General features: G+C 54.4%; 1 protein-coding gene across 1 annotated transcript; it reads right to left on the bottom strand.

Moving 5' to 3' along the window:
* Nucleotides 1-75: 75 nt before the first annotated feature.
* Nucleotides 76-24,579, bottom strand: PADI3 (peptidyl arginine deiminase 3; the record flags this gene model as incomplete). The annotated part of the gene is made up of 16 exons (XM_080656000.1): nt 76-309; nt 2,003-2,128; nt 2,804-2,883; nt 4,125-4,227; nt 4,314-4,458; nt 6,166-6,317; nt 7,431-7,538; nt 9,417-9,528; nt 9,619-9,722; nt 9,943-10,121; nt 11,404-11,529; nt 11,853-11,970; nt 13,156-13,217; nt 16,718-16,790; nt 18,787-18,967; nt 24,488-24,579. 16 exons carry the CDS (start codon nt 24,577-24,579, stop codon nt 76-78), a joined length of 1,995 nt encoding a protein of 664 aa, XP_080512126.1.
* Nucleotides 24,580-26,628: the final 2,049 nt, after the last annotated feature.

The raw sequence follows: 26,628 nt of genomic DNA, 5'->3' as shown, positions 1-26,628 counted from the left end.
TAGGGGCCTGTCTCAGTCTCCATCACCCCGGCCCATGTCCCACCCCAGGGGGAGAGGATGGTGGGCGGGACAGGCTCAGGGCACCATGTGCCACCACTTGAAGGAGAAGGGCTGCCGGCGCACGTTGGTCCCGCAGTGCACCTCCCCGTGCAGCATGTGGTACGGGGTGAAGTCGTCGATGAAGATGCAGTGCAGGCCCAGCGGCTCCAGCAGGGACCGCACCTTCTCCTCCAGGCAGCAGCGGCCGTTGATGATGGGTCCGAAGGGCTTGGGGATGCCCAGGTACTGGCCCAGCACCAGCATGTTCACCTGCAGAGCGGGGAGGTGCCAGGTCAGGGGCGGCAGTTCATCCTTGGCTCCTACCCCGACACCTTCCCTCTGCCTGGTAGGACCTGAATTAGTTAGTCTCTTAGACAACCTTGAAAATCGCCACTCGCCCTTTCAAGAAGTGGGAGAGGAACGTGGGCTGGTAGGACCTCTAGCCAGCCGTGCATTCCCGTGGAGCGTCTGCCCGGCTCACAAGCACTTATTTCTCTGGTAACTGCTCTTCTCATTGGGGGATTGTGGTGGCTGCCATACTTGTGCTACAGACTCCCGCCTCCTAGCCTGTGGATCAAGGTAGATATCTGAGCCAAGCGGGACCCATCAGATTCTCTCTCTCGGATATCTGAAGCTCACGTGGCAGGAGTCAAGTCAATCTCTGTGTCTGTATCTATAATGCGTGGTCATACTCATATTCACCCCCAGGGGCAGAGAGGCTGGAGGAGGGGAGAGGAAGGAAGAGGGAGGGGGTGAGCGATGGAAATGGACACAGAGGTAAGAGCTGGTTCCAGGTGTCCTTGTGCTACATCGTCCTCTCTGGCTGAAGCTGGCTCAGGTGGCCCTCTGTTTCCTGCGAACACGAGCATCTGAGCCTCTGCACAGGCTCTGGGAGCACATACATAACTGCAAGGCTGCCATGAATGTGCAGGAAGGAAGGGGAGGGATGAGAGGCCCTGCAGGTGGGGAAACGGAGGAAGGCAAAAAGGCCAGAAAAAGGACGGAAGGGGAGGGGGGATGAAGCAATGGTGGTGTGGACAGGCTCTCTGCCAGGCTCTGAGGATGGGAAAGTTGTGCTTCTCTGGAGGACGGGGGAGGAGGATAGAGAGGGAGGAGGGAGGGGGGAGGGGAGGGAAGAGGGGACCTGGGTGATCTCCAGCAGTGCTACTCAACATGCGGTCCCCAGATAGCAGCATCGGTGGCACCTGGGTCCTGGTTGGAAAGGTAGTAGTGTCTAGTAGGCTCTGCCTCAGACCTGCTCAATCAGAACCCCTGGGGTGGAGCCTCAGTGGTCCAGGCATTCCAGATGCAAGTTCAAGTTTTGAACCCTCAGGGCTCAACTAAAGGCCACTTCTTCCATGAAGCCTTCTTGGATTTTCAGTCCTGCCTCTTAGGCTGCAAGTGCTTTGTCCGACCTCTGAACCGCCACATGACGTTATTATACAAGATAGATCGTTGGGACAGGTCCGCAGAGAGGGGAAGTCTCCCATCTCGGATTAGCTTAGAAGCTCCGTGAGAGCAGGGAGCAGCCTTCATCATCTCCGCCTCTCCCACAGGGTACCCGAATGTGTGGGGGATGGATGAAGCGCTGTGAGCCGGGACAAGGAGCAGAATGGGCACCTCGGCCCCAGCTGATGCCGCGGGCTTTACACACACCTCCTCGGGTAACCATCCGTTCACTCCGCAAATACAAGGGGGTCCCTGGGAGCAGGCAGGGCCCTTCCCTGATGGCCCTTGAGCAAGGGGCTTGGCCAGTGAGCATCTGTAGTGACCATGACCATCAGCCAACTAACAGCCCTTCTGCTGGCCGTGATGGGACCCTGCTGCTCTCTGACACCCCACCAGCCACCCCAACCCCAATCCCAACCCCAACCGTGGCAGTGACCCAGCAGCGTGCCCCTCCACAGAGGGAAGGCTTGACGCCTAACTTGAGGAAACCATAGGTCACGGGGGGCGGCCTCACCAAGTCAGGGAAGAAGGCCACCGCCTTTTTCCCCTCTGTCTTGAAGAGCTGGGGGATGTCCACGATGTCCCACTCCGTCAGGCCCAGCTCCCGCTTCAGCACCTCCCGGTTCCAGTCGATGCAGCTCTGGGGAGAGAGGAAGGTAGAGTTGGGGAGCCCCTGCCACATGTGTTGCGGGCCCCGTGGGGTCATGTCTGGTTAAGGAGGCGGGCGGCCCAGGTGCCAATGGCTCAGCTCTCCCCACGAACCTTCTCTTTGCATCCCTTCGTCAGACATGCTGTCCCGTGTCCCACTCCCCAAGGTCCTGTCCCACTCGCGGGGCTCAGCATGTGAGCGTTCCAGAGGGTTCCATCCTTGACCCTCTTTCTTCTCTAGACCCTTCCCTCCTTAGGGAACTCCTTCAGTCTCACAGTCTGAACACCATGGAGACACTGGCGACTCCCCAGTGTCTGTCTCTCAGCCTGCCTGCCTCCTCCTTCACTCAGGGCTGGCCCTCGGTCTCCCCCAGCCCCTCCTTCACTCAGGGCTGGCCCTCAGCCATCTCCCCCAGCCTCTCTTTCACTCAGGCCGGCCCTCCGTCTTCCCCAGCCCCTCCTCTCTCCTGGTATAGGCACTGTCTCTGACACAAGCCTTGCTGTCCAACCCCATCTTGGATCTGTGCCGGCAGGACCCAGGAGATTCCGTTTGTCCTTCCATACACGCTGTACACCTCTACTCCCTGCCCTGGGAGGCCCATCCTGGAGAATCAGGTCTCCCGTGCCACTGGCTTCTGGTTGGGTTCCGCCAACGGGGACACTGTACCTGCACAAACTTATTGTAGCTGATGAGGTTTTCATTGGAGAGGACCTGGTTGATGGAGATGGTGCTGACCTGGTTGTTACCTGTGAAGGCAAGAGAGAGAGAGGGGCAGGAACAACGCCAGCAGTGAGGGCCCCCTGCTCTGGGAAGCAGCCAGGCAGGGGCCAAGTTCGCAGCTACTGGTTTTGCAGAGTCAGCAGCTCAGCTTGGCCATGGGGCAAGTCTGGGTGTGGAAGGGGTGGGAGGGGTGGGAGGGGCAGGGGACCACAGCGCTAGGAACTTAGACCTTTGCTTGAGTTCATTGGAAGTGTTAATGCCTTTAATTGGAAATTTACAAACCCCCTCCCCCCAGGGCATTGGGTGATGATTCCTCTTCTTTGGTCTCATGGAGGGGCAGGGCTGGGCCACCCACCTGCCCACCATTGAACCCTGTCCCTGCCCTCCAAGGGGTGAAGCATGGAGCTCCCCGGAGGCCTGGCTTTCCTGCCTGCTAGATGGGGTGCCCGAGGAGACAGGGCTGGACAGGGAAGGGGAGGTTAGAGCCAGCAGCGCACAATTCTCACACCTGCTATTTATCCAGCTCTTACCTGAGGTCGGAGCTCTACCTTTAGTACCTCATTTAACCCTCGCTGCAACCCCACCAGGCATGCATTATCATCCCCCACCACATGCCCCATGGTGCTTCCAGTCCAGGACAGGGACGACTGAGGCCAGCCCCTCCCCCAGATGCTGAGGGGACATGTGCCCAACCCTCCCCACAAGGCTCCCACAGGGGTCGGCTGGCTGCAGCAGTCACCTGACAGGGACGGGGAGGGGGAGCCTGGGGCTGGGCTCCAAGGAGCAGAGGAGTTGGCAGAAGGGGCTCAACCATGGGAGGTGGCAGGAGATGGGACTGTTCACAGGCCGTCATGAGCCCAGGATCCAAGCCCCCATTAGATGCTCCATCAACCAATGGGATTTCACTCACAAAGCACAAATTATTAAGAATTTCAAGACAGTGGCAGCAGAGCATTAAACCTCAAGGGAGGGGCCCTCTGAGCAGAGGGCCCTGTGGGCTACCCTGGTCGCATGCCCATGAGGCTGGCCCTGTCTCCACTCTGTCCCTGCCCATCCCAAGCCCATCATCCACCGGCTGTCCTGCCAGCTCTGCCCCCGCCGTGGCCCATGGTGGCTGGAGGAGCAGGGCAAGCAGCGGCAGGGGTGAGGGCTCCTGAATTGAGGGGGACAGCCCTGCTTTAAAATTTGCCAGCCCTCTCTCAAGTCACGATGTGTCTTGCTTTAGGGGGAGGGGTTGAAGGCTGTGATGAGGGACAGTGGTACCCACCAACAACCCCTTCGAACAGCAGGGCCCTGCCGTGGCCCCACTTCCGCTTTTCCTGGAAGAGCTTGAAGCAGGCGCTGGGGCTGGCCAGGAGCATCCGGAAGCCCTGTGTAGAGAGCGCAGACTCCTCAGCATGGGCTCTGGAGCTCATCCCCTGCCCAGACGCCAACAGTCATGTCACCAAGCCCTTACCTTCCCATCGGGGGCTGGGACGAAGCTCAGAAACTCATCCACGTGGCCCACGGCCAACCAGTCCACAAAGAGCTCCACGGGGGGCTGCACCCTCTGCGCGTGGAGGAAGTTCCGCACCACCTGGGTGACCCTGCGGCCACGTGACCTGGGGCCCAAGGGGTTTAAAAAAGGGTTGCTTAACTAAAAAAAAAAATCTCCCCAGCCATCTGCCTCCCCTCAGCCATCCTGACTCAGTTTCCCCCCCGAGGCCATGGCCACCCCTTTACGCAGTTTCCATGCAGAAATGGAAAGACGAGTTCAAGCTATCTGCAATATCTACCAAAAAGCATGCATTGCCTTTGTAAGCAGGAAGTACCATACATACATGCATACATACATATATGCATACATACATACATACAGATGGCATTTGATCCCAAGTCTGATCCCAAGGTGAGTTCTCCAGGAGGCGCACAGGACAGGTCACTCACACCAGGGCTCATCATCCAGGCAAATCCTCAGAACTGCCCTCGCACCCCATCCTCACATTCTCCAAGAGACTGACTGCACCCCTACATTGCACCCCCCATGGCTGGGTGGTCCTTCCTTGAGTTTGTCTTACATTTCTCTCACTGCAGCCTCACCCCCTGCACATCAGTGGGGAGAGAGGCGGACAAGATCACCCTGGAGGGGCTTTATGGCCCCAGCATTTTACGGTAGTGATTTTCAATCCCATTCTTCTTTGCCTTCTGAAAAAATATCTAACTTCCTCTTTCTGTGGGATCATATGTTTGAGGGCAGTTAGTTCCCGCCCAAAGCTTCTTGAGTCACCTGTTATTTGATCCCAAGTCTGTTCTAACTGCTCTGCTGAATTTGGTTCACTCTACGCATTGGTCTGTTGCATAGCTAATGACCATCCTATATAATCCTGTATAATAAAAGCCTAATATGCTAAGTGTCCTACTGTTCAACTGTTTGACCAGTTGCTATGACCCACACTGACCACCAGGGGGCAGACACTCTGACCGGTAGGTTTGCTTGCTGCTGGGGTCTGGCTGATCAGGACTGGGTGAGAAGGGCATGCCCTGGAGCCCTCCCGCGATCCCTCCCCGGCCCCTATTGTGTACCGGTGGGGTCCCTCGGCCTGGCCTGTGCCCTCTCCCAATCCGGGTTCCCTCAGGGGATATCGGAGAGCTGGTTTCAGTCCAATCCCCACAGGCCAAGCCGAGGGACCCCACCAGTGCATGAATCTATGCACCAGGCCTCTAGTTATCATATAATCCCTTCTCTTTTCCATTGGTACCCAGGTGTTACGTTTGAATAAAGACATAATCTGTTATTCTGTATGTGTTACTGCCATTTCAATTTTCATGTCCTATATCTCCCTTCTCCTGCTCTCAGGAAAAGATTTGATATTAGTCATTTACATCATAGTATAAACAAGCTCTGACTTCAATGCAGTTTCTCCCAGGACTGTTGAGACTTAAAGCTTTTTCTTCTTTTTTAATTGGTAGCAACATCTATTTATTTTCTGAATGGGAAGACCTAAGTCTAGTTATAACTTTGCATTCTGTGTTACCTTCCCAGGTCACTCACCCTCTCTGAGCCCACTTGTAAAATAAAAGGGCTGAAGGACCTCTTGGGGCCGGCTCATTCTAGCTTTCTCAAACCCCCCAGGTAATTGTGGACAGTGTCTGGTGAACAGCCCACTGCCTTACCTGCCGCCCCTCCCCCCTGTATCCAAGACTACCGTTTCATCACTCCTTTCTGGTTCTCTTTGAGGAGTGGAATAGCCCCTCACCCCGCAGCCACCATCACCATCCCCCACCCTCAGCCTCCATCCCAGCAACACCTCTCCCTGCTCCTCTCTCACCCAGGCAGGTTGCCCCCAATGAGGATCCTCCCCAGGGGGTACTCTTTCCCGTTGGCCACCACTGGGGGGCTGACCTCCAGGTTTCCGAAGGAGTCCAGGCCACACACAGAGCTGTCTTGAGGCTCCCGAGTCACATAGCCGAAATCTGGACCCTGATGGGGAAACTGAGTCAGGATGGCTGAGGGGAGGCAGATGGCCATCAGGAAGAGCTTGAAGCAACTTTCTGGGTTCTGAATTCCTTAAAGGTGGGGCAGGGGTGGCTGCCCATTCTTCAGATGGAAATACTGAGTCAAAGACTGGGATCTGATCTATTCAATATTTCAGGTATGCACAAGGGCCAAAGTTGGGACACACACAGGCCCTCTGGCCCTGCTGCCATGTTAGAGCATGTCATTCCCCATGGTCACAGGGGGACAGCAGAGAGGGCCCTGGCTGATCCTGCACCCCCCATTAGACACGGAGCCCGAGGCCATGGCCACCCCTTTACTCTGCACAGACTTTCTGCCAAGTCCAGCCCAAGGGCAGGCATCTGGCTGCTCTAGAGTGGCCTGTCTCTGGGGACCACGAGGCTGTTGATGGCTTTCTGAGCCTCAGTCTTTCAGCTCTGGAAGAGGAGAGAGCTTCCCGGGCCACCTCTCAGAAGGATGTTAAGAGGTGAGAGTCCCTACCATCTGTGTGATCCAGTGCGGGGGTTGGAGGGGCCCCGTTCTCTAGGCACCAATGGAATCTCCCCTCCTTCCTCAAGGAGATCCTGGTCAGCACCCATCATCCCACAGTTATCCTGTTACCAACAGCACCAGCAGGCTCCCTCTGCACAGACAGAGGAACCTCACAAGCACCTGTGAGGCCAGGGCTAGCATATCAGTTCCACTGTTGAGGAAACGGAGTTTCAGAGAGGGAAAGTGACTCAGGCAAGGTCACACAGCATGTGAGTGGCAGAGCCGACTTGTTCTGATGCCAAAACCTGTGTTCTTAACAGCTGCACTGCCCTGCTCCCCTTGCGAGACTGAGCAAATAAAAACACAGGATGCCCAGTTACATCTGAATCCCAGACATACGACAAATATATTTTAGTATAAGTATGTCCCATGCAATGTTGGGGATACACTTTCACCAAAAAGATACTCATTGCTTATCTGAAATCCAAATTTAACTGGGCATCTCCTACATGTTACCTGGCAACGCTACTCCTGTTGTTAAAGACCCGGCGCTGCCCCCTGTACTCCATACCCCTCAGAGTCCAGGCTGCCCCCTGGACCACTCACCAGGATTCTCTTGTAAGGGAAGTCCTGCAGCTCCCCATTCCTTGGGGAGTCGAAGACCACCGGGAAGGTCTTGTGCGGCGCCTGAACGTAGCCCAGCTCCATCTCGTCCTGCGAACAAGAGAGACGCCCCGCTGTGGACAGCCACAACTTCCCACACTTGCTTGACACGGCACTTCAGGGAAGACTGTGCACGGGCGGGCGTTCTCTGCCTTGGGGAACTTTGCCCTTGGGGGTGAAGGAGGCAGGGGTCATGATGCCTGCTGGCTGGAGGAGGTGCTAGAGTAGGGGTGGGCAAACTTTTTGACTCAAGGGCCACAATGTGTTCTTAAACTGGACCGGAGGGCCGGAACAAAAGCATGGATGGAGTGTTTGTGTGAACTAATATAAATTCAAAGTAAAGGAGTGGAGGGGAGAGCAAGAGAACCGGATAGAACAGCCGGATCTGGCCCGCGGGCCGTAGTTTGCCCAAGGCTGTGCTAGAGGCTCAGAGAGGGAGTGCAGTTGCCTAGGGTCACACAGCAAGAAAGGCCAGGAATGAATGAGAACATGGACATGACCTTGGGGGTGTCCCCGTGCTGGGTCAGGGCAGAGTGGACACAGAGAAGGACTCAGGGTGGCCCAAGTTGGACAAGTAAGGCGCTGGTTCAGCCAGCACCTCTGGCCTCCACACGCAGTCATGAGGGGTTGACTGCTGGACAGGGCTGAGAGGACCTGAGGAGATACAGATCTGCCTCCTTCTCAGACTCATAAATGTGCCAAGGCCAATTCTGACCCCTCTGGTCCTGGAGGCAAGATGGCCCAGCATAGACAACCTACAAACCCAATGAGAAGCTCACTGTTAGGTGCCCTGCCCTAGACTCTTGATGGGTATTAACTCCATTAATCCCCCGACACGCCTATATGGAGGCACTATTACTACCCCGCGTTACAAATGAGGAAAGTGAGGAACAGAGAGGTCTAGTTATTTGTCCAAGGGTGCACAGCCAGTAAGCAGCACAGCCAGAATCCAATCCAACTTGTCTCATTAGTAAACTTGGTTCATTGGATGAACCTCCAGCCATGACAGCTCCTAGCCTGGCAGTCAAGGTCTCCCTCCTCAACTCTTACCCTTGACAGAACCTTGGCCCTGGCCAAAGTGAGCACGTGACATTCTTCTCATGCCTCCTACCTCTGGGCCTTTGCACATGCTGCTCCTCGGCCAGGGCCACCAGCCCCTGAGTCCCAGCATGGCCCTAACCAGCTGTTTGGCCCTGGGCATTTGCACCTGGAGAGCTCCTCGGGTGGGTAATGACAGGGACTTGTCAAGAAGATGAATGACACTATGGCGATGACACATGGCTAGTAAGCGCTCACTGAATGGCAGAAGTCATTCCCCATCCATTTGCCAAGTCCGGTCCAGCTCAGATGCCCTTCCTCCTGGAGGCCATCACTGATCCCCCAACAGAGGTGATGCCACCTCCTGCAAACCCGGCTGGCACTTAGCTGGTGCCCCTGCCGCATCTTCGATGGTGAGAGCTGGGATTTTCACCACCTTGGGGCTTCTCAGCCTCGGCTCTATTGACATTTGGGGCCAGATCACTCCTTTCCTTAGGGGCCTGGAGCCCGTAGCATCACCACGTCAGTGTGGCCAACTAAAATGCCTCAGATGGCTCACTATCCCCCGGGGGACAAAATCGCCATCTGCTGAGAACCACTGGTCCAGGCTGCTAAGGGCAGGGCGTGTGTGGCCAACCCAGTGCCTAGCCCAGATCCGGGGGGTGAATGGGTGTTGAATCCAGTGACAGTGTATTCCTGGTCTCCAGAAAGTTCTGGAGACAGGGGGCAAGCCCTAGGTCTAGAATGAGACAGAGCAGTGTCCAGGGAGGGCGATCCAGCGCCCAGGTCCTCCTGGGTGTTCCCCGTTAGCCCCCGCCGCACCCTGAGGAGACAGGCCAGCCTCCCCTCCGGGCCCGTGTCCTGGCTGGGCCCTGCCCGGTGGCGTGGTACCTGGATCCAGCGGTCATTTCGGTTCTCGGCCTGCGGGCAGATGGTCAGCTTGCAGCCGGCCTTCATGGCCAGCTCCGCCACCGCGTCCACGAAACGCGTGTTGTTCCTCACCCTGCAGACAAGCCCGGGCAAGCGGCTCAGGACAGAACCAGGCCAGGGGGGCCACCAGGGTCGGAAGGACGCTCGTGTTCCCCAGACTCACTGGCACACGTACACCTCGAGGGGCGGCAGGGTGCTGGGCGTCATGATCCAGGGGGCCACCCGGAACACGACCGTGTCAGTGAAGATCGGGGACTCGGAGAAATCCTGCAGGGGGAGAGCAGAGAGGACAGAGCCCGGGCCGGGGGTCCAGGGGCCGGACTGACTCAGACCTGCGGGCCCTGAGCAAGCGCTTCATCTCGGGTTCTAGAGAGGACCGGCGGGGGCGGGGGAGGGGGCAGGGGGCGGCTGGGGTCTTTCCCACCAGCAGTGCCCGTCTCTCCCAGGACAGAGCCTTTCTGTCTGCATCTCTGCCCGGCCACCCTACCTCATTGGAGTCGTCCAGCAGGGTGACGTGGAAGGAGACGAGCCCCGAGAAGCCAGCGTCGGGGAAGGAGAGGCCCTCCACGAAGAAGCGCTCCTCGTCCCCGTGGGAGCGGGGCACCTCATAGGACACCTTGTTCCGGCCCAGCACATGCCTGTAGGCCTCGCACGAGTCCTCGGGACCTGGGAGGGGACCAAAGTAGCAGCCGTGGCTCCCTGGTGGGCCCGGGGAGCGTGAGGGACGCAGGAGAGCTGTGTGACCTCACCCAAAATGTAGGCCAGGCAATTCCTGCACCTCACCTCCCACTGGCAAAGGGGGGAAAGGTGATTAATGCGCCGTGTGGGCAAGGCTGGGGGTGGGGGACAAGTTGGCGGCATCTAACAAAGTCATGTGTACCCCTAACCAGCGATTCCACTTCTAGGTATCTTTCCTACAAAATACGCACACAAGGGTCTTCACTGGTTGTTTACGTGTTCATCGAACAAACATTTACTGAGCACCTACTATGTACCTCTGAGGCACAGTGTGGACTCAGGATACAGCCGTGAGCTAGGTCCCTGCCTCAATGAACCTACTGTAAAATCCGCAGCCGAATGACCCAGGGGACAGGGTAGGGTACAGCATCTCTATGCTTCAGGATGCTATGGAGCTGGGGAAAGAATGAAGCAGACCAGATAAATACACAGAAAGAGGGGTCGAGTATATAGTTCAGTGAAAGAAACAGGTTGGAAAGCAGAATAGGCACACCACGCATGCACATGCATGCACACGCACGCACACGCACGTGCACACATACACACACACAGAGAGAGGCACATTTAGTACATATAGAAAAAGTGGTTAGAACACATACCGGATCCTTAACAGTGAACACATTTTAAGAGACAGGTTTAGGGTTAGGGATAGAGGACTCTTATTTTTTACTCTAGATGCTTTTATATTGTTTGGTCTTTTAAAAAAGTGAGCATCTTATTACTTGTGTCCATTTGTATTGTTAGAAGGTGTTTTACATCCTTGCTTGGACTTGCGATACTGGCATTGTGGCTACGTGAAGTAGTCATGGTTTTTTCTCCGGGAAATGCACGCTGAATTCTGCAGGGCCAACGCCCGTGGTGTCCGGGACTGGCTGAGGAATACCTCGGTAAACAGTGAGGGGTAGATGAAGCAAGAAGGACGAAGAGCAATCACTGCTGAATCTGAGGGGTTGGCTTCTGGGGGTTCGTTACACTGTTCTCCCTGCTTTTGTGCACATTTGATATATTATGAGAGCACACATTTCTAAACATGCTTAAAACACATTTTAAAAATTCATTCATCCAATAAAACAACCTCGGGCCACGCCTGTGCTCGAGATGCCGGGCCCAGGGCTCACGCATCTGACTGTTCCTCTGGCCCCCAGGGCACCCGGAGCCCGGGCAGAGTTGTCCACTGGCGCTGGGCAGAGGGGAAGGGATATGAACTCACCGCAGGCGTGGAAGACCCGTGCCCACTTAGCATCGTAGCTGGAGGTATGGAGGACGAGTCTGTGGTTGTCGAAGAGGGCAGCGGGGCCCTGGGTCCTCAGGACCATGACGGACATGTCTTCCAGGTCTGGGGAGCCAGACAGAGAATTTGGGGAAAGGGCCTGGCCCACAGTAGGTGCTCAGATAATGTTAGCATGCCCTGCTCCCCTGGAGGGAGAGGAAGGTGAGAGCTTATTTCTTGAGTTCCATCCGGGGGGCGTGCATGGCACCGGGGATGCTGCGAGGGGCAGCTGCCAGCCCGAGGCAGGTTGGGGAACCGTCAAGGTGTGTCTGGGAGCTGGACCTCTGGCCCCGAGCTCCACCTTCAGGGCCGTGGAGTTGGAGTCCCTACAAACTAGGTGAGCAATGACCCTAGACACCCAGGGACACGGGCTACCCTGGGCCCCTCACCTTGCAGGCAGCGTACATGCTGGTCACAGTTGTCCCGGTCATCAGAGTTCAGATCGTCCCTGTCACAGTTTACTAGCAGGATGGCCCCATACCCATCGGGCCCCCAGACCCACTGGCGCTGCCAATGACAAAGCAAAGCTGGTGATGGGGGGTGGGACCAAACCTGTGCCTCCCTCCCCAGCATCCTCTTGGCTGGCCAATCCCATCCTGCCCTCTGAGGACAGGTCCACTCTCGCTGAAGCGCCTCCTGCTCAAGAAACAGCAATGGCTCGGCCGGTGTGGCTCAGTGATTGAGCATCAACCTAAGAACCAGGATTTCACGGTTCGATTCACAGTCAGGGCACATGCCTGGGTTGCAGGCTCGATCCCCAGTGCAGGGCATGAGGAGCTAGCCAGTCAATGATTCTCTCTCATCATTGATGTTTCTATCTCTCTTTTCCTCTCCCTTCCTCTCTAAAATCAATAAAAATATTTTAAAAAAAGAAAATAAATAAACAGCAATGGCTCCCTACTGCCCACAGCATCAAGTCCAAACTGGCAGCTGTCTTTCGTGGCTGTCTGTCCTCTTTCGCAACAGGCAACCTCCTAATTCTAAGTCCATCCCTCCCTCCAGCCTCAGCTCCTGCTGTTCCCTCCACCGGGACTGCCCTGCCTTTTACATCCTTTTAGAGCCCAGCTCAAGTGGACTTGCTTCCAGAAAATCTTCCTCGCTCACCCAGGCCACCTTGACCTTTTCCTCCGAGCTCCTACTACATGAAGTGCCACCACAATTCAGCCCAAAGTTCTCTAACAGTTTCATACTTGGTAGATTTCCCTTTACACCTAGATCAAGGAGTTAGCACACTATGGCCCATGGGCCAAATCCGGCCCTTGGCCTGTATTTGTAAATAAAGTTTTATTGGAACACAGTCACATGCACTTGTTTACATACTGGCTATAGCTCTTTCACACTACAATGGCAGAATCAAGTAGCCACAACAGAGACTGTATGGCTTGTGAGGCCTAAAATATTTACTACCTTGTTTTTACAGAAAAGGTTTACTGACCCCCAACCTAGATTGAAAAATACAGAAGGACGTTCCCACAAAGCAAGGCCTAGCCTGGGGCTGAGCACGTGTGTGCTTCATAGTCCCTGGTGATGACCTTTCTCCTGGTAATAGAAGAGTCCCACCATGCCTGGCTCCCCTGACCTCGGCATCGGCTGGAGGCAGGGGGGTGCCTGTCACAACCTCGCCTCTATGAACCCAGCCTAGAGCAGTTCTAGACTCCACACCCCTTTCTGGGCCCAGGTGAGATGTCCTACCTTGTCCACAAAGCTTCCGTTTTGCCTGCCGTCACAGTTCAGGTCGCTATCCAGAGTGATGTCTGCAAGGGGAGGGCAGAGGGTAAGTCACCACAGGGTTCCCAGAAGGTCAGCACAGGCCTATGACCTTCACCTTTTACCTCTGCTCTCAGGGCCCTTCCTTTCCCTGGGCTGGGGAAAGGAAGCAGCCTTAGGGAGGAAGCAGGGTTAGAGTAAAGGCCCAGGACAAATGCTGCCCCCTCCAGGAAGCCTTCCCTGATCCCTCCCTCTTCTGTATCCCTACAGCCCTCACTGTCTGGGGCCCACCCTGCACTGAGCTCAGGTTGCCCTGGCATTCTTGGTCTGTGAGAAGCTGTCTCATCTCCTTGGGATGGGGGAGTGAACCTGGACTTCAGTGTCAGACAGATGTGGATGTGAATCCGGGCTCCGCCATCTGCCGGCTGTGGCCTGTCTGGGCTTCATCTCATACTTTTAAAATCCCAGCTTCCATCCCACTTTCTGAACATGTCTCCCTAGAACTGGGGGAGATTTTATAACACAAATGGGGCATTCACGGGAAAGAGGTAGGGGGAGGGGGAAGAAGGAAACATTTGAAATAATTTTTAAACTTGAAAAGATCCCCAACCATCATGCAACAAGTGAATGAATGTATCCCACAAACAGAATGTGGGCAAAGGAAGTCCCACCCGAAAAATAATATGTACACTGTGATTCCACCCATAGGGAGTTCAAAGAGCGGCAAAAATAGACTATATTATTTGGGTATGCATATTCAGGGGACAAAAACCACAAAGAAGAGCAAGAAAATACTATCACAAGGTAGTGGTTACCTCTACAGGAAGGAGGCCAGAGATCAGAGAGGGGTATATTTGGGGGAAACTTTGGGGTGCTAGTCATGTTCTATTTCTTGACCTGGGCGATGGCTGTTCTATTGTAACTATTCATTAATGTGTGTGTATAAAATAAAGCTTTATTGTCTGGCCCGTGTGGCTCAGTGCTTGAGAGTTGACCTATGAACCAGGAGGTCACAGTTTGATTCCCGGTCGGGATACATGTCAGGGTTGTAGGCTCCATCCCCAGTGGGGGGTGTGCGGGATGATTCTCTATCATCATTGATGTTTCTATCTCTCTCTCCCTCTCCCTTCCTCTCTGAAATCAGTACCAAAATAAAGCGTTCTGCACTTTTCTGCTTGTATATTTTCCAATGAACAAGGGTGCAGGTGTGTGTTCAAGGAGGGGGAGGCAGGGAGATAGCCAACCTCAGTCCTAACTAAAAGAAGGCGAATTAAAGCAACAATGAGATACAACCTCTCTGATTGGCACAAAGGGAGAAGGCTGAGAGCGCACAGTGTTGGCAAGGCACACCCACGTGCTGTTGGCAGGTATACAAAGTGGTACTGTCTTTTTGGAGAGCAATTTGGCAATATCTATCAAAATGTACAATGTGCGTTTCCTATAACTCAGCAGTTCTGCTTCTAAAATGCCTCCTGAAGATGGAGCATTTTTAACTTTCTTGCTAATTGCTCTCCGAGTGCTTGTTCCACCCACAGTGGTGCAAACTCCCACCCACAGTGCAAGGAGCTCCCAGCTCCACATCCTTGGCAGCACTAAGTTCAGCGTCTTTTCCTTTGGGCTCTGATCCCTGGGGCTTTCTCTTCTGTGGATTGCTTGTTCATATTTTTCGCCTATTTCTAGTCATTTGTCTTTTTTCCTTACTGATGGCAGTGTTCCATAATCTCTATGCTCCAAGTAAGCCATATGCATTGCAGATTTCTTCTCCCAGTCCAGAGTTGGATTCCTCTGTTGTATAGAAGTTTCAAATTTGAATGCAGCCTAATTTATCAGTCTTTCCCCTTAGGATCTGTGCTATTGTTTTTCCTTGTTAAAGACAACATTGACCTTGAGTTTACAGATATTCTCTTCTAAAAGCTCTAAAATATTGGTTTCACCTTAAGATTTTTAACCCGCCCTCGCTGGTTTGGCTCAGTGGATAGAGTGTCGGCCTGCGGACCAAAGGGTCCCGGGTTCAATTCCAGTCAAGAGCACATGCCTAGGGTTGCAGGCTCGATCCCCAGTAGGGGGCAGCCAATCAATGATTCTCTCTCATAATTGATGTTTCTATCTCTCCCTTTCTCTCTGAAATCAATAAAAATACATTTTACAAAAAGATTTTTAACCCATCTGGAATTTATTTTTCAGTATAGTACGAGATATGGTTCCAAGTTTATTGATTCTCACACGGTATCCACGTGAGCAGGGGTCTATGGCCAGTTCTCTACCGGTTCTCTGGTCTGTATTTAATCAGATTGCCTCAACTACTACAACTTGGAGAAAAGCCGTTGGTACCATGTATCCCTCCCTCTTGTTCTTCCTCAAAATTGTCTTGGCTATCCTTGCCCTTTGCTCTTCCATATGAGATTTAAGATCAGCCCTATAACGTTCTGTTTAGACTGTTTGATACTGGCCCAGAGCTGTTGAATCTCTGTTCTGTTATTTTGTTCATTTCGTTCTTTCTTTCTCTTTGTGTTTTAGTTTGGTAACTGTTGCCCTGTCTTCGAGTTCACCAATTCTTTCTTCAGCTGTGCCACGTCTACCTATGGACCCATCAAAAACATGTTTCATCGGATTTTTATTTCCAGCATTTCCATTTGAATCCTTCTTATAGTCCTCATCTCTCTGCTGAAATTCCCCATATATTCATGCATGTTACCCACCTTTTCCTCTACAGCCTTTAACATATTAATCACTTTATATTTCCTGTCTGATAGTTGCATAGAGTTTATATATCAGTTTGTAGAGAATTAGCCCCAAAAAATTTAAGTTGGAAAAAGCAAGGTCCAGTTACATGTCTATATATGCTTCCATTTGCTTACGAAAGGGGGGAATAAACACGTATGCATGTGTCTATTTATATAAACACAGCATTTCTTCGAAGGATGCTGGGCCTGGGGAACCTGTAGTCTTGGGTCAGTTTGGAGGTGAGGGGCACTGACCTCACACATATAACTACAGTCAGCCCTCTGCAGACTCAGATTCCCAACCACGGAGTTGACCCTTGAACAACACAGGTTTGAACTGCATGGGTCAATTGGGGAAAAAATCCATATGTAATTGGACCCATGCAGTTCAAACCCATGTTTTTTAAAGGTCAACTATATACTCTTTTTTACTGTTTGAATTTTTTAAATGTGCACTTCTTACTTTAAAAAAAATAAAACTCGCCCTGACCGATTTGGCTCAGTGGATGGAACGTTGGCCTGCGGACTGAAGGGTCCCAGGTTCAGTTCCGGTCAGGGGCATGTGCCTTGGTTGCGGGCACATCCCCAGTGGGAGGTGTGCAGGAGGCAGCTGATCGATGTTTCTCTCTCATTGATGTTTCTAACTCTCTATCCCTTTCTCTTCCTCTCTGTAAAAAAATCAATAAAATATATAAAAATAAATAAATAAAAGTCATTGATTTTGGTAACAAGATCCTTGCTCAGTGTCATTCTCAACCACTTCCCATCCTGCCTTCTTTGGCCAATGCCCCTTGGCCACACCTTCACCATGGCCCCCAACTTACCAACACAGGTGAGGTAGAGCACTGTGTACGCCAGGGGCAGGGGCTTACGTTCGGAGTAGTAGGCAATCTGAACCTGTGGAGAGATGGGCCCAGGGTCATGTTGGCTAAAGCCAAGAGCCCCCACCCCCAAAGGACAGGCCTTGGAATATCTGGCAAGGAGGGGAGGAGATCTCTGTGCACTAAACTTGAGTTTACCAACTCAGCTCTTCCTTTAGCCTTCTCTGTGCCATTTATTTGTCCATGCCTTGGTTGGCCCATCTGTAAAATGGGCCTATTTGTGAGGAATTCTATGGAGACCTGGTCCCAGTGCTGCCAATGACTACTGTGTGATTTTGGCAAGCCCCTCTCCCCTCGGAGTCTCAATCCCACCATTTGTACAACGAGGAGTTCAGACTGGGCAGGGTTTGGGACACTCTCCAAGCCAATGTCTTTATCTCTGGGACTCAGACAGGCCTGGACTCAGAGAGCCCAGCACCTCTGGGTTGTATGACCTTGGCCAAAGCCCTTCACCTTTCCCAGCCGCCTCCGTTTCCTCATCTGCAAACTGGGACCATACAGGTTCCATCTCAGAGGACTATAGTACAGCCTAAAACAACACGTGTAAAAGACTGATCTCACAGAAAGTGCCAGGAAACATCAGCTATTGTAAGTGGTGGGCAGGCGGCATTGTGTAAGGGCTCAGATTCAGATGCAACACGTGGAAATATCCTGGGAAAAGTTCCTATCTGCTCTGGGCCTCAATTTCCTCAGCTGGAGAGCGGGGGATAATAACAGTTCCTACCTGCAGGAGTGATTATAGGCTGTGAGGATTAAGGAAGGAACTCGTGTGACATGCTCAGCATGGTGCCTGGCCCACAGCCAGCACCCAGTAACTGTCCAAGGCGGGGCCGGAGGCCGTGAGGACGATAAAGCAGTTGGAGCCTGATGCATCAAAGCCACCTTGTTGCGAGGGCTGGATGAGCTCATGGTCAGTGCTCTTAAAGGGACAGTTTTCCAAAACATCGTTCCTGACATGGAGTGTAACTCCATCGCTCCCATACGACAAGACGTGGTTCCCATCAGCCATAAAAGGTGGCATCGCCTGTGCCAAGCTCAGGGGCCACCCCATTTTCCCCACATTCTAAGTGTATCCTGCCTTGGGGCCAGAATGTTGCCTACAGCTGGGGCAGGTTAAAGACACTCTCGTTAGCTGAGTGAGCAGAGAGAGGAGGGAAGGGAAGTCATTATGCCCCCAGGAAGAGAATGGGGACAGGAAGAGAGTAGATTAGAGGAAGAGGCAACTTGGGGAGATGTCACCATGGGAAGGGGGTCTCACCAGAAAGAGCATCCCTCCCTGCCCCTGGTCCCTGCTCTCTCTCCTTCACACAGAGCTGCAGGGATAACCTGAGCAACCCTCAGCCCACAGGTGGGGAAACTATTTGCCGAGGACACACACTGTGTGTTGTTGTTTGTTCTTGTTTTGTTGTTGATCCTCACCAGGGGATGTTTTTCCCATTGCTTTCCAGAGAGAATGGAAAGGAGGAAGGGAGGGAGGGGGAGGAGAGGGAGAGAGAAACATCGATGTGGGAGAGGTGCATTGACTGGTTGCCCCAGGTACCTGCCCTTGACCAGGAATCAAACCTGCAGCCCTCCAGTGCGTGGGCTCAATGCTCTAACCACTTAGAACCACTGGCCAAGGCCACACACTTGGGTTTCTTGTTTGTTTGTTTTGGTTAATCCTCACCTGAGGATCCTTTTCTATTGATTTTTAGAGAGAGTGGAAGGGTGGGGAAAGAAGAGAGAGAAAAATGTCAATGTGAGAGAGACACATCAGTTGGTTGCCTCCCACATGCGCCCTGACCAGGGCGGGGGATCAAGCCTGCAACCGAGGTACATGCCCTTGATACTGATGCTCTATCCACTGAGAATGCTGGCTAGGGCCTCACTTTGTGTCTTTAAGTGGCAGTGCTGGCTGGCTCCAGGGCCAGGCACTTACTCACCGTGCTACTCTGTACTCTGGGTGAAAAGAGGGCCCGGTGAAGCTAGATCACTGCCTCCCCGCGCTGCCCCCAGACCAGGGACCCACTCACATGACTGTCGTTGATGTCATTGCTGGGAGAGTTCATGACCACAATGATCTCCAGCCCTGCGTTACAGCGCCACCGCCTGGTGTCCGCACGCTCCCGGCCCCTCTCCATGCTGGGAGAGATGTAGATGTCCACGCCGGGGGTCCCGTAGACCTCGAACATCTCTGTGCCCTCCGGTACTGACCTGGGAAGAACAGGGAGCCATGGGAAGTGCTGGGTCCAAATCCCAGCCTCACCATTCACTAGGTGTGTGACCTGGAGGGAGTGGTGCGGCCTCCCTCTGCCTCAGTGTCAGTGTCTGTAAGAAGATCAAAGGAGTGGGTGTCTGTAAATGCTCGGCAGCCCTTGTTCAGATGCTTGAGCTTTGGTTCAAAGTCTTGCTTCCTCCAGGAAGCCTTCCCTGACCACCCCAGGCCTCTCAGATCCTCCCAGTAAGTTCCTGGGAGTCAAGCCTCGACCACCCACAAATGTATACACAGCCTTGCACTCCAAGGCTTCATGTTCATTCACATTTCCCTTGTGAGTTTCCCAGGCATTAACTGTGGGATTAAGAAGTCTGTGATGTTATCTGACCCTGGGACTGTGGTTCCCCCACTCCAGCTCGTCGGGGAGTCCTGTTTGAAATCAGTCTGGTCATCTTCCTATTGTCTGAGGGGCGCCCACTGTGTACACAGGCACTGTTCTCCCCAGAGCCTTCGATCCCACTGGGAGCTGAGGACAGAGCTCTGCCCAGGGCAGCCAGATGGGGCTCAGGGCCACGGGGTCAGGGGTGGGGCCTGGACCAGAGTCAGGAGGCAGATACTAGACAGGCTGGGTCGCACAGTAGCCGGGTGACCTTGAGTAGTCGCCTGGCCTCCCTGCGCTCGGTCACTCACCTATAAAGTGAGATAATGACCCCCCCACTTAGCCAAACTCATTGGCCATCATGAGACTCAAATGTGGTCATTGGAAGGAAAGGCTTGGAACACTGCCCGCCAGGGTGGGGAAGGGGTTCTTAAAGTGGATTAAGGCACAGGAAGCGGGAGGCGGTTTGAGAGTGTGGGCCGGGGTGTCTGCGAAGGCTCCCCTGAGGAAGGCAGGTGAACCGAGACAAGGAGGACACACCTGTGGGGAAGACATTTTACCACGGAGCCTGAGGAAGTCAAGTTTAATCAACAAAACCAGCTGTTTTCTCCCACCCCTCTGTAATGGGGAGCCAGCGATGGCTCTTAATTAGGAGGTGGTCCAGCCTGTGGACTTTGGGGCCAGGTCACCTGGTCCAAATCCCAGCCTCGCCATTCACTAGGTGTGTGACCTCGAGGGAGTGGTGCGGCCTCCCTCTGCCTCAGTGCCAGCGTCTATAAAGGGGGGATAATGAGAAGATCAAAGGAGTGGGGGGCGTGTAAATGCTCAGGGTGAGCAAAAGTCAGGGTCACCTGAACCCGTGCCCTCATTTCACTGCTGGGGAAACTGAGGCTTCAGAGAAAAGGGACTAGATGGTAGGGCTCCAGACTCCCAGGGCAGTGCTCATGCCCCGTCACGGAAGCTGTGTGTTAGGAAGATCAAAGGGATGGTTGATGGGAGGACCTGTGTCAGGTACGGGAGGATCTGGGTCAGGTACGGGAGGATCTGGGTGTCCCACTTCTTGGAAGTCAGCAGAAGTGGCCAGACCCAGCCCCAGGAGGTGCATGTGGCTTGGAGCCGCGGTTTCTCCCCAGACGAGGCTGTCCGCGCACAGGACAGGCCAAGGCCCCCCCAGCACCAAGCCCTCCCAGCCAGCCTAGGAGGCGGGGAATGGAGGGTGAAGCGCAGCAGGGGGTTTTCCAGGGATGGAGGCATTTCCTGGGGTGCAGGACTCTCAGTGCTGGAACCTAGAAGGTCTTGGGCAAACTGGGACAGCTGGTCACCCTCGCAGTGCCCAACCTCAGACCCACCTGGTGATTCCAGAACCAGAAGTGCTGCAGGCAGGGCCCTGGAACCTGCACTCAAAACCACCCTGATGCCCAGTGAAGCCAGAAGCACAGCTAAGGGTGGGCTGTCTCAGAAATGCTGGAGCCCGGTGCCTCAGGGCACACGGGGATGACTCAGGGTGAGCCCACCCTGTCCTGGGAAACAAGACAAGTCAGGTCTCCCCTGGTGTCTCGTGTCTTCCCTTCAACGGTGAGAATGGCGATGAAGGTAGCTCCCATAGCCATATTATCCCCACTTTGCAGATGAGGAAACTGAGGCTCAGAGATGACAGGTGACTTGGCACACAGCTAGTAAGTGACAGCCAGGACTCATGGCCAGCTCTGTCCCCACTCCCTTGCAAACCCAAACCCATCGACCTCTGGGAAGACAAAAGCAGACTTTCTGAGCCAAGGAACTGACAGGAAAGGTCCCTGTAGCTGAAAACACACAGGTCGACAAGATGACCGCCAAGGGCCCCACCGAGAGGCCCCCAGGGGCAGGGGAGACCAAGGCCCAGGCAGCTCTGGCTCCAAGGGGAGGTACCAGCTGCTCCTCCCGCTCAGTGAGGCTCCCAGATCCTGGCCTCTCAACAGAACCAGGGTCAGGACATCACTGGCCCTCCGTAACCCCATGTTCTTCCCGCCCCAGGAAAGTGCGGCCACACTTTTATCTTGAAGAGTTGGAGAAGCGCCGCCTCCCAGGGCCCTGCTCCGCACGGCAGTCAGAGCTCTCGCGTGAAAATGGGCTGCAGACAGCGGGGAGCTGCTTTGTCACATCAGAGGCCCCTGGGAGCAGAGCTTGAAACCCACTGCTCTTCAGGGTACATGGGGAAACTGAGGCCCAGGAAGGAGCAGGAGGTTGTTCCAAATGACACTGCAAATGGTGGCAGACCTCGGACCAAACCTCAGGGTCACTGGCCCACAGGTGCCCAAGCCTTTTCACCCCATTAGACCACCTCTGCTGAGCAAGGGGTGACGTGGGCTGTTTGCCCTTCCACCGAGGGCAGCGACTCTCAACCCTGGCTGTACGTTCATCCCCGGGGCGTGGCTCAGCGCATGAATCCCTGCTCTGGAAAACAGAGCCCCCTCGCCCAGTCAGGGCCATCTCCAACTCAACACGAGGCAGGAAGACAGGGTTTAATCCACTGCCTCAGATAGAGCGGCCCAGTGTCTTGCCTGTGCTCATCCTTCAAGACTCTGGCTGGTGCCCTTCCTCCAAGAAGCCTGCCCTGACTGCTCAGCCTATGCTAAGGTCTCTTTTCTCATCTCCTTCTCCCAATACAGTTCAGAGGTCGCTCCCCAGTGTGGGGCAGGCCTGGGGACACTTGAGGCTGTCCACAGGGTCAGGATAAAGCCTTAATATGGTGACAACGATGATAATCATGGTGACAGTCACCATAATTGAATGTTCACCACATGCCAGGTTTCACCTGCATGCTCTGCACGCATAATCTCATTCAATTTTCCCAAGAGCCCTTGGAACAAAAGGCCTAATTGGGTTGCATCCTGGCTCTGCACTCCTCACTGGCTGTGTGACATGGGGCAAGTTACTTAACCTCTCTGTGCCTCAGTTTCCCCATCTATAAAATGGGAAGGATGATAATGCCTGCCTCCTAGAATTATTAAGAGAATTACTTAACATATGTAAAGCGCCAGGCAGTGACTGGGTGGAGCAGGCTCTAAGTATCATTGCTGATATTATTATTATTATTATTATTATTATTATTATTATTATTATATCATCTCCATCATACAGAGGACTCAGGTAAAGCGACTTTCCTAGGGTCAGACAGCTGCTAAAATGCGGAGCCAGGACCGAGTCACCATGCCCACTGTCCCTTCTCCCGCTGGCCCACAGTCTGAGCATCAGGATTGCTCAATCATGGCCTCTCCAAGCTGCAAGAGACCTCAGTGCTAACCCAGGACTGCTCTGTCTGCCAGGCAGGAGTCCTTTCCACAGCGCCCCTCGGGGCGGGGGTTGACCCAGCTTCTGCAGAACTGCAGGATGGGCCCCTCAGAGCACAGGGACCACGCCTGCCTGTTCACCTTTGTGTCCCCCGAGCCTGGCACACACTAGACCCAAAAGAAATACCAAGGGGGGCTGGTCGTTGAGACCCAAGAATCCCTAGTTCGAAGGTGCAGGAGGCTCCACCCACCACCCTGTGGCTAACCCACCCGCAGCCTCCTCTGCAAACCCCAACATGGCCCACCCACTCCATTACCCCAAGACACTGCTGCCTTTGCCTCTCATGACCCCAATCTGTCCTCCATCCTCTCAGAGAGCTCTTCAGGGGAGGAGCTAGCCCCGGGGCTTCCCGGGCACATCTGCCCTAAGGGCAGGAGGCGGGGGGGGGGGCGCAGATGAGTCACCCCCATGGGCATGAAGTGCTGGAGAAGGCCGTGGTGCCTGGCTTCACAAGTACCCCTCCTCCCTCATCACTTCTGGAATAGTCTCTGTGGCTGCCCCCTCCTCAGAAGCCACCAAATCCCCTTCCCACCCCTCACTGCCCACCCAACCTCAACCCGGCTTTAGCTCCCAGTACCTCGCTGGGCCAGGCCTGCTCAGACTTGGTTCCCTCCCATGACCAGCTCCTCACCCCCTCTCATCTACTACCCCGGGACCAACCTATCTCTGCTTCTGACTAAGTTCACTCCAATTTTTAAGTTTTAATCTAGGACACTGGTTCTCAGCTGGGGTGATCCCCTCCACCCCGGGCACAGTTGGCAATGCCTGGAGACATTTTCGGTTGTCACCAGTGAAAGGTGCTCCTGGCACCCGATGGGTAGAAGCCAGGGACACTGCTCAGCATCTCAGTGCGCAGATGGGCCACCTGCTCTCCCCAGCCCCAGGGAGCGACCACGTCCATAGTGCTGAGGCTGAGAAGCCTGGTCAGTAAGATGGGAGCCTTCTCCCCTCCCAGACCCTTGATTACCTTTGTCCCCAGTTCAGCCAAAACCCTTCCCAAAGTCTCCTTTTCCTCCTGGGAGAGGGAGAAGGTGAGGTCTCGTCTCCAGCCACTGGCCTTAAGGACATGGGCATACGGTGGGGGCATAACGCATGGGCATCAAACAGCTGGAGGAAACCCCTCCTCCTCCAGTGGCAGGCAGCCAAATTCCTAAGACTCCTGGCCATGAGTGGGTTTAAATCCCGACCCGGCCACTTAGTAACTGTGTGACCTGAGCAAATGGCTTGCCCTCTCTGTGTCTCGGTTTCCTCACCTGTCAAATAAGATGAAGAAGAATAAACTGAGCTCATACGGTGGCTGTGAAAGTTAAATGTAAGAGGCTTGTTAAGCTCTTAGAACAGTGCCTGGCACTGAGTAAGTGCTATCTACATGTAAATAATTGAAAAAAAAAAAAAAAAAGATTGGCGCTCTGTTTTCAGGCTCATCGGCAGGAACTGGGTATGGGGAGGGGCAGTATGTCTCTTCCTATTCCTAAGTGCTCAGCCAGATTCTCAGCCCAGCCTGCAGGGTCCTCCAGACTGAGAAAATGCGCAAGCCCCGTGGCTCCAGCACCCCCACCCCCAAGGTCCTGGCCAGAGCTCAGCCACTACAAGCCTCTCTACCCACCTTTGGTCTCAAGTTTCCTGGCCAGAGTCTTTCCTCGCCAAAGGTGAGGACCCAAGCTCCTGTGGTTGGCTGGTGTTCCAAGGCCAAGGCTCAGGAGAAGGCAGCCAAGCCAGGCCGGAGCCTGAAGATGCCCTACACAGCTCATAGGGAGAACCCAGGGAGATCACACCGAGGACCTGCAGAGCCCAGGCCTCTGGTTCTTACCCATAAATGTCCACCAGGGTCTCCACGCCAGCCACGCACACGGCACTGGTGGGATGCTCCAGGGACACACGCACGATCCTCTGCAGGGACATGCTGGCCTCCGACTGGGCTGGGGCCACAAAACCCAGCACTGCCTACCTACAGGCCCCGGGCCAGTGGTTTAAAAGAGCCTGGCCCTGCCCCTCTGGCCTAGGGTGCTAGCTCACATTGGCTGCTGTCCCGGAAGCCAAGCCCCTTCCTAGAGCCAGGATCTCTGGATTGGCTGGAAGAAACCTGATTTGCATGTGAACTTGTTGCTTCCACCCCAGCACTGAGGGAGTTAATTTCTGGCTTTAAAGGTGAGCAAGTCGCCACAGGTACCTGGCCAGAGCACGAGGGCCTGGGGGGGCGGGGAGGCGGGGGTACAGAGCTGTGCAGTATTGGTCTATGTCCCTCACTTTCCATCCTCCTCATCCCCTTTTCCTGCATTTTCAGAGATGATTTGCTTTAGTGCGGAGCTTGTCTACCCTGCTGGGGAGTTGGCAAAATGCAGATTCCTGGGCCCGGCCTCCAGTCTGATGCATCTGGATTTTTTACAAGCGCCCCGAAGAATGTGGATGCACTTTGAGGAACACCAGCCTCTTTCTTTAAGCGTGTGGATTTCAGAAGCAGGATTGGATGTCAGCCCCGGCTCAGCCACATCCTGGCTGGGTGACCTGGGGCGAGTCACTTGATTGTTCTGTGCCTCACGTTTCACATCTGATAAGTGGTTGCTGTGCGGCTTACATGTACAATGTGGGTAGAGCTCTAGTACAGAGCTTGGCATTATTTCATGATGAGCTTTGTTGTTATTGTTTATTGTTATTATTATTATCAGATACCAAAGCCTCTGGGAGGGGGAAGTGATGAGGGTGAAAAAGCTCTCTGACTAGGGGGAGCTTAGAATGTTGGAGCAGGCTTGCTCTTCGGTGGGGAAACTGAGGCCAGAGCGGACTTTTCGGCACCTGGAGGAACAGCAGGAGCAAGGGCTCTGGCAAGAGGAGTCTTGGGTTCAGACTCCACCATGACCAGGGCTCTCGGGACCTTGGTTTCCTCACCTGTAGAAAATATGGCTAATCGCCAGCCCTGGCAGAGAGCGTGGCAGGGGCACGCCCTGCCCCCAGAGGCTTAGAAGGTGCTGAATAGAGGTTTCCTCTCTTCTCCCTGGTGCTGCGGATGGTTGAGGCCAGGTGGAGACCAGGACCCGCTTCCCAGAGTCCCCAGCTAAAGCACGTGCCGAAGTCGGGGACCTCAGCAAGACTCTAAGACTGGCGCTCCGGTCTCCCAGTTTCTGGGGGGAAGTTCTTCTCAGGGAGAGCGGCTCCGGTGACAGCCTCACGCTTTGGGCTATAAAATGCTTGGTGGCTGACTCGGCTCTGGGTAAGAGTTTGAGCTCAGGAGGAAATCCTAGACAGTCTCCTCAGCCCACAGTGAGCACCGTCGGGAAATAGACACAGGAAGTGGGGGGCTCCCCACCTCCCACCCCCCACCACCCCGGCACTGGCCCACTGCGCTGGGAACAGAGTCCTGACTCTCCCTTTGGCAGCAGACCCAGGCCTTTACCTCTTCCCAGTTATGACCAGCTTTTAGGAACAGATCTGTGGCTCGTTCAGACTAAAGTGTCAATGACGGATGGCAAGGTTTTTGCCTCTGAGTTCACAACAAAAGCGAAAATAAAGTGAGTGAGTGGGTGAGTGAGTGAATGTCAAAGGGTGCAATCTGAGGCAGCCACAGGTGTGTAGGATGCGAGGGCGATACTTTCAGCCCTGAAATCAGACCGCTGAGTAACGCAGTGGCTTTAGAGGCAGAAATGAAAGCGAGTCAGTGGCATGTGGACCCGGGCACCAGTCTCGCTGAGGGCCCTCCGGCCTCTGTCAATAGCCCCAGTCGGCCTTCCCTCTGAGAGGCAGCGGAGGCAGCCCAGGAAGGGAGATGAAATGAAGAGGCGGGGCCCCCCTCCGCTGACAGCCAGCTCAGCAGGGCCTGGCTCCAGGCAGCGGGCGTGTGCCAGCCGTCCTGACGGAGCAGCCTGCCTGGCTACCTGGTGGTGCGGTGGGTGAAACTTTCTTCCCTCCTCCTCACAGCCCAACAAACAAACGCGAAGGAGGCGGCCACTTGAAGAA

This window comes from Plecotus auritus (assembly GCF_963455305.1).
Source record: "Plecotus auritus genome assembly, chromosome: 2".
Lineage (NCBI taxonomy): Eukaryota > Metazoa > Chordata > Mammalia > Chiroptera > Vespertilionidae > Plecotus > Plecotus auritus.
Note: the sequence above shows the minus strand (reverse complement) of the source record. Positions and strands in the feature narration are given on the sequence as shown.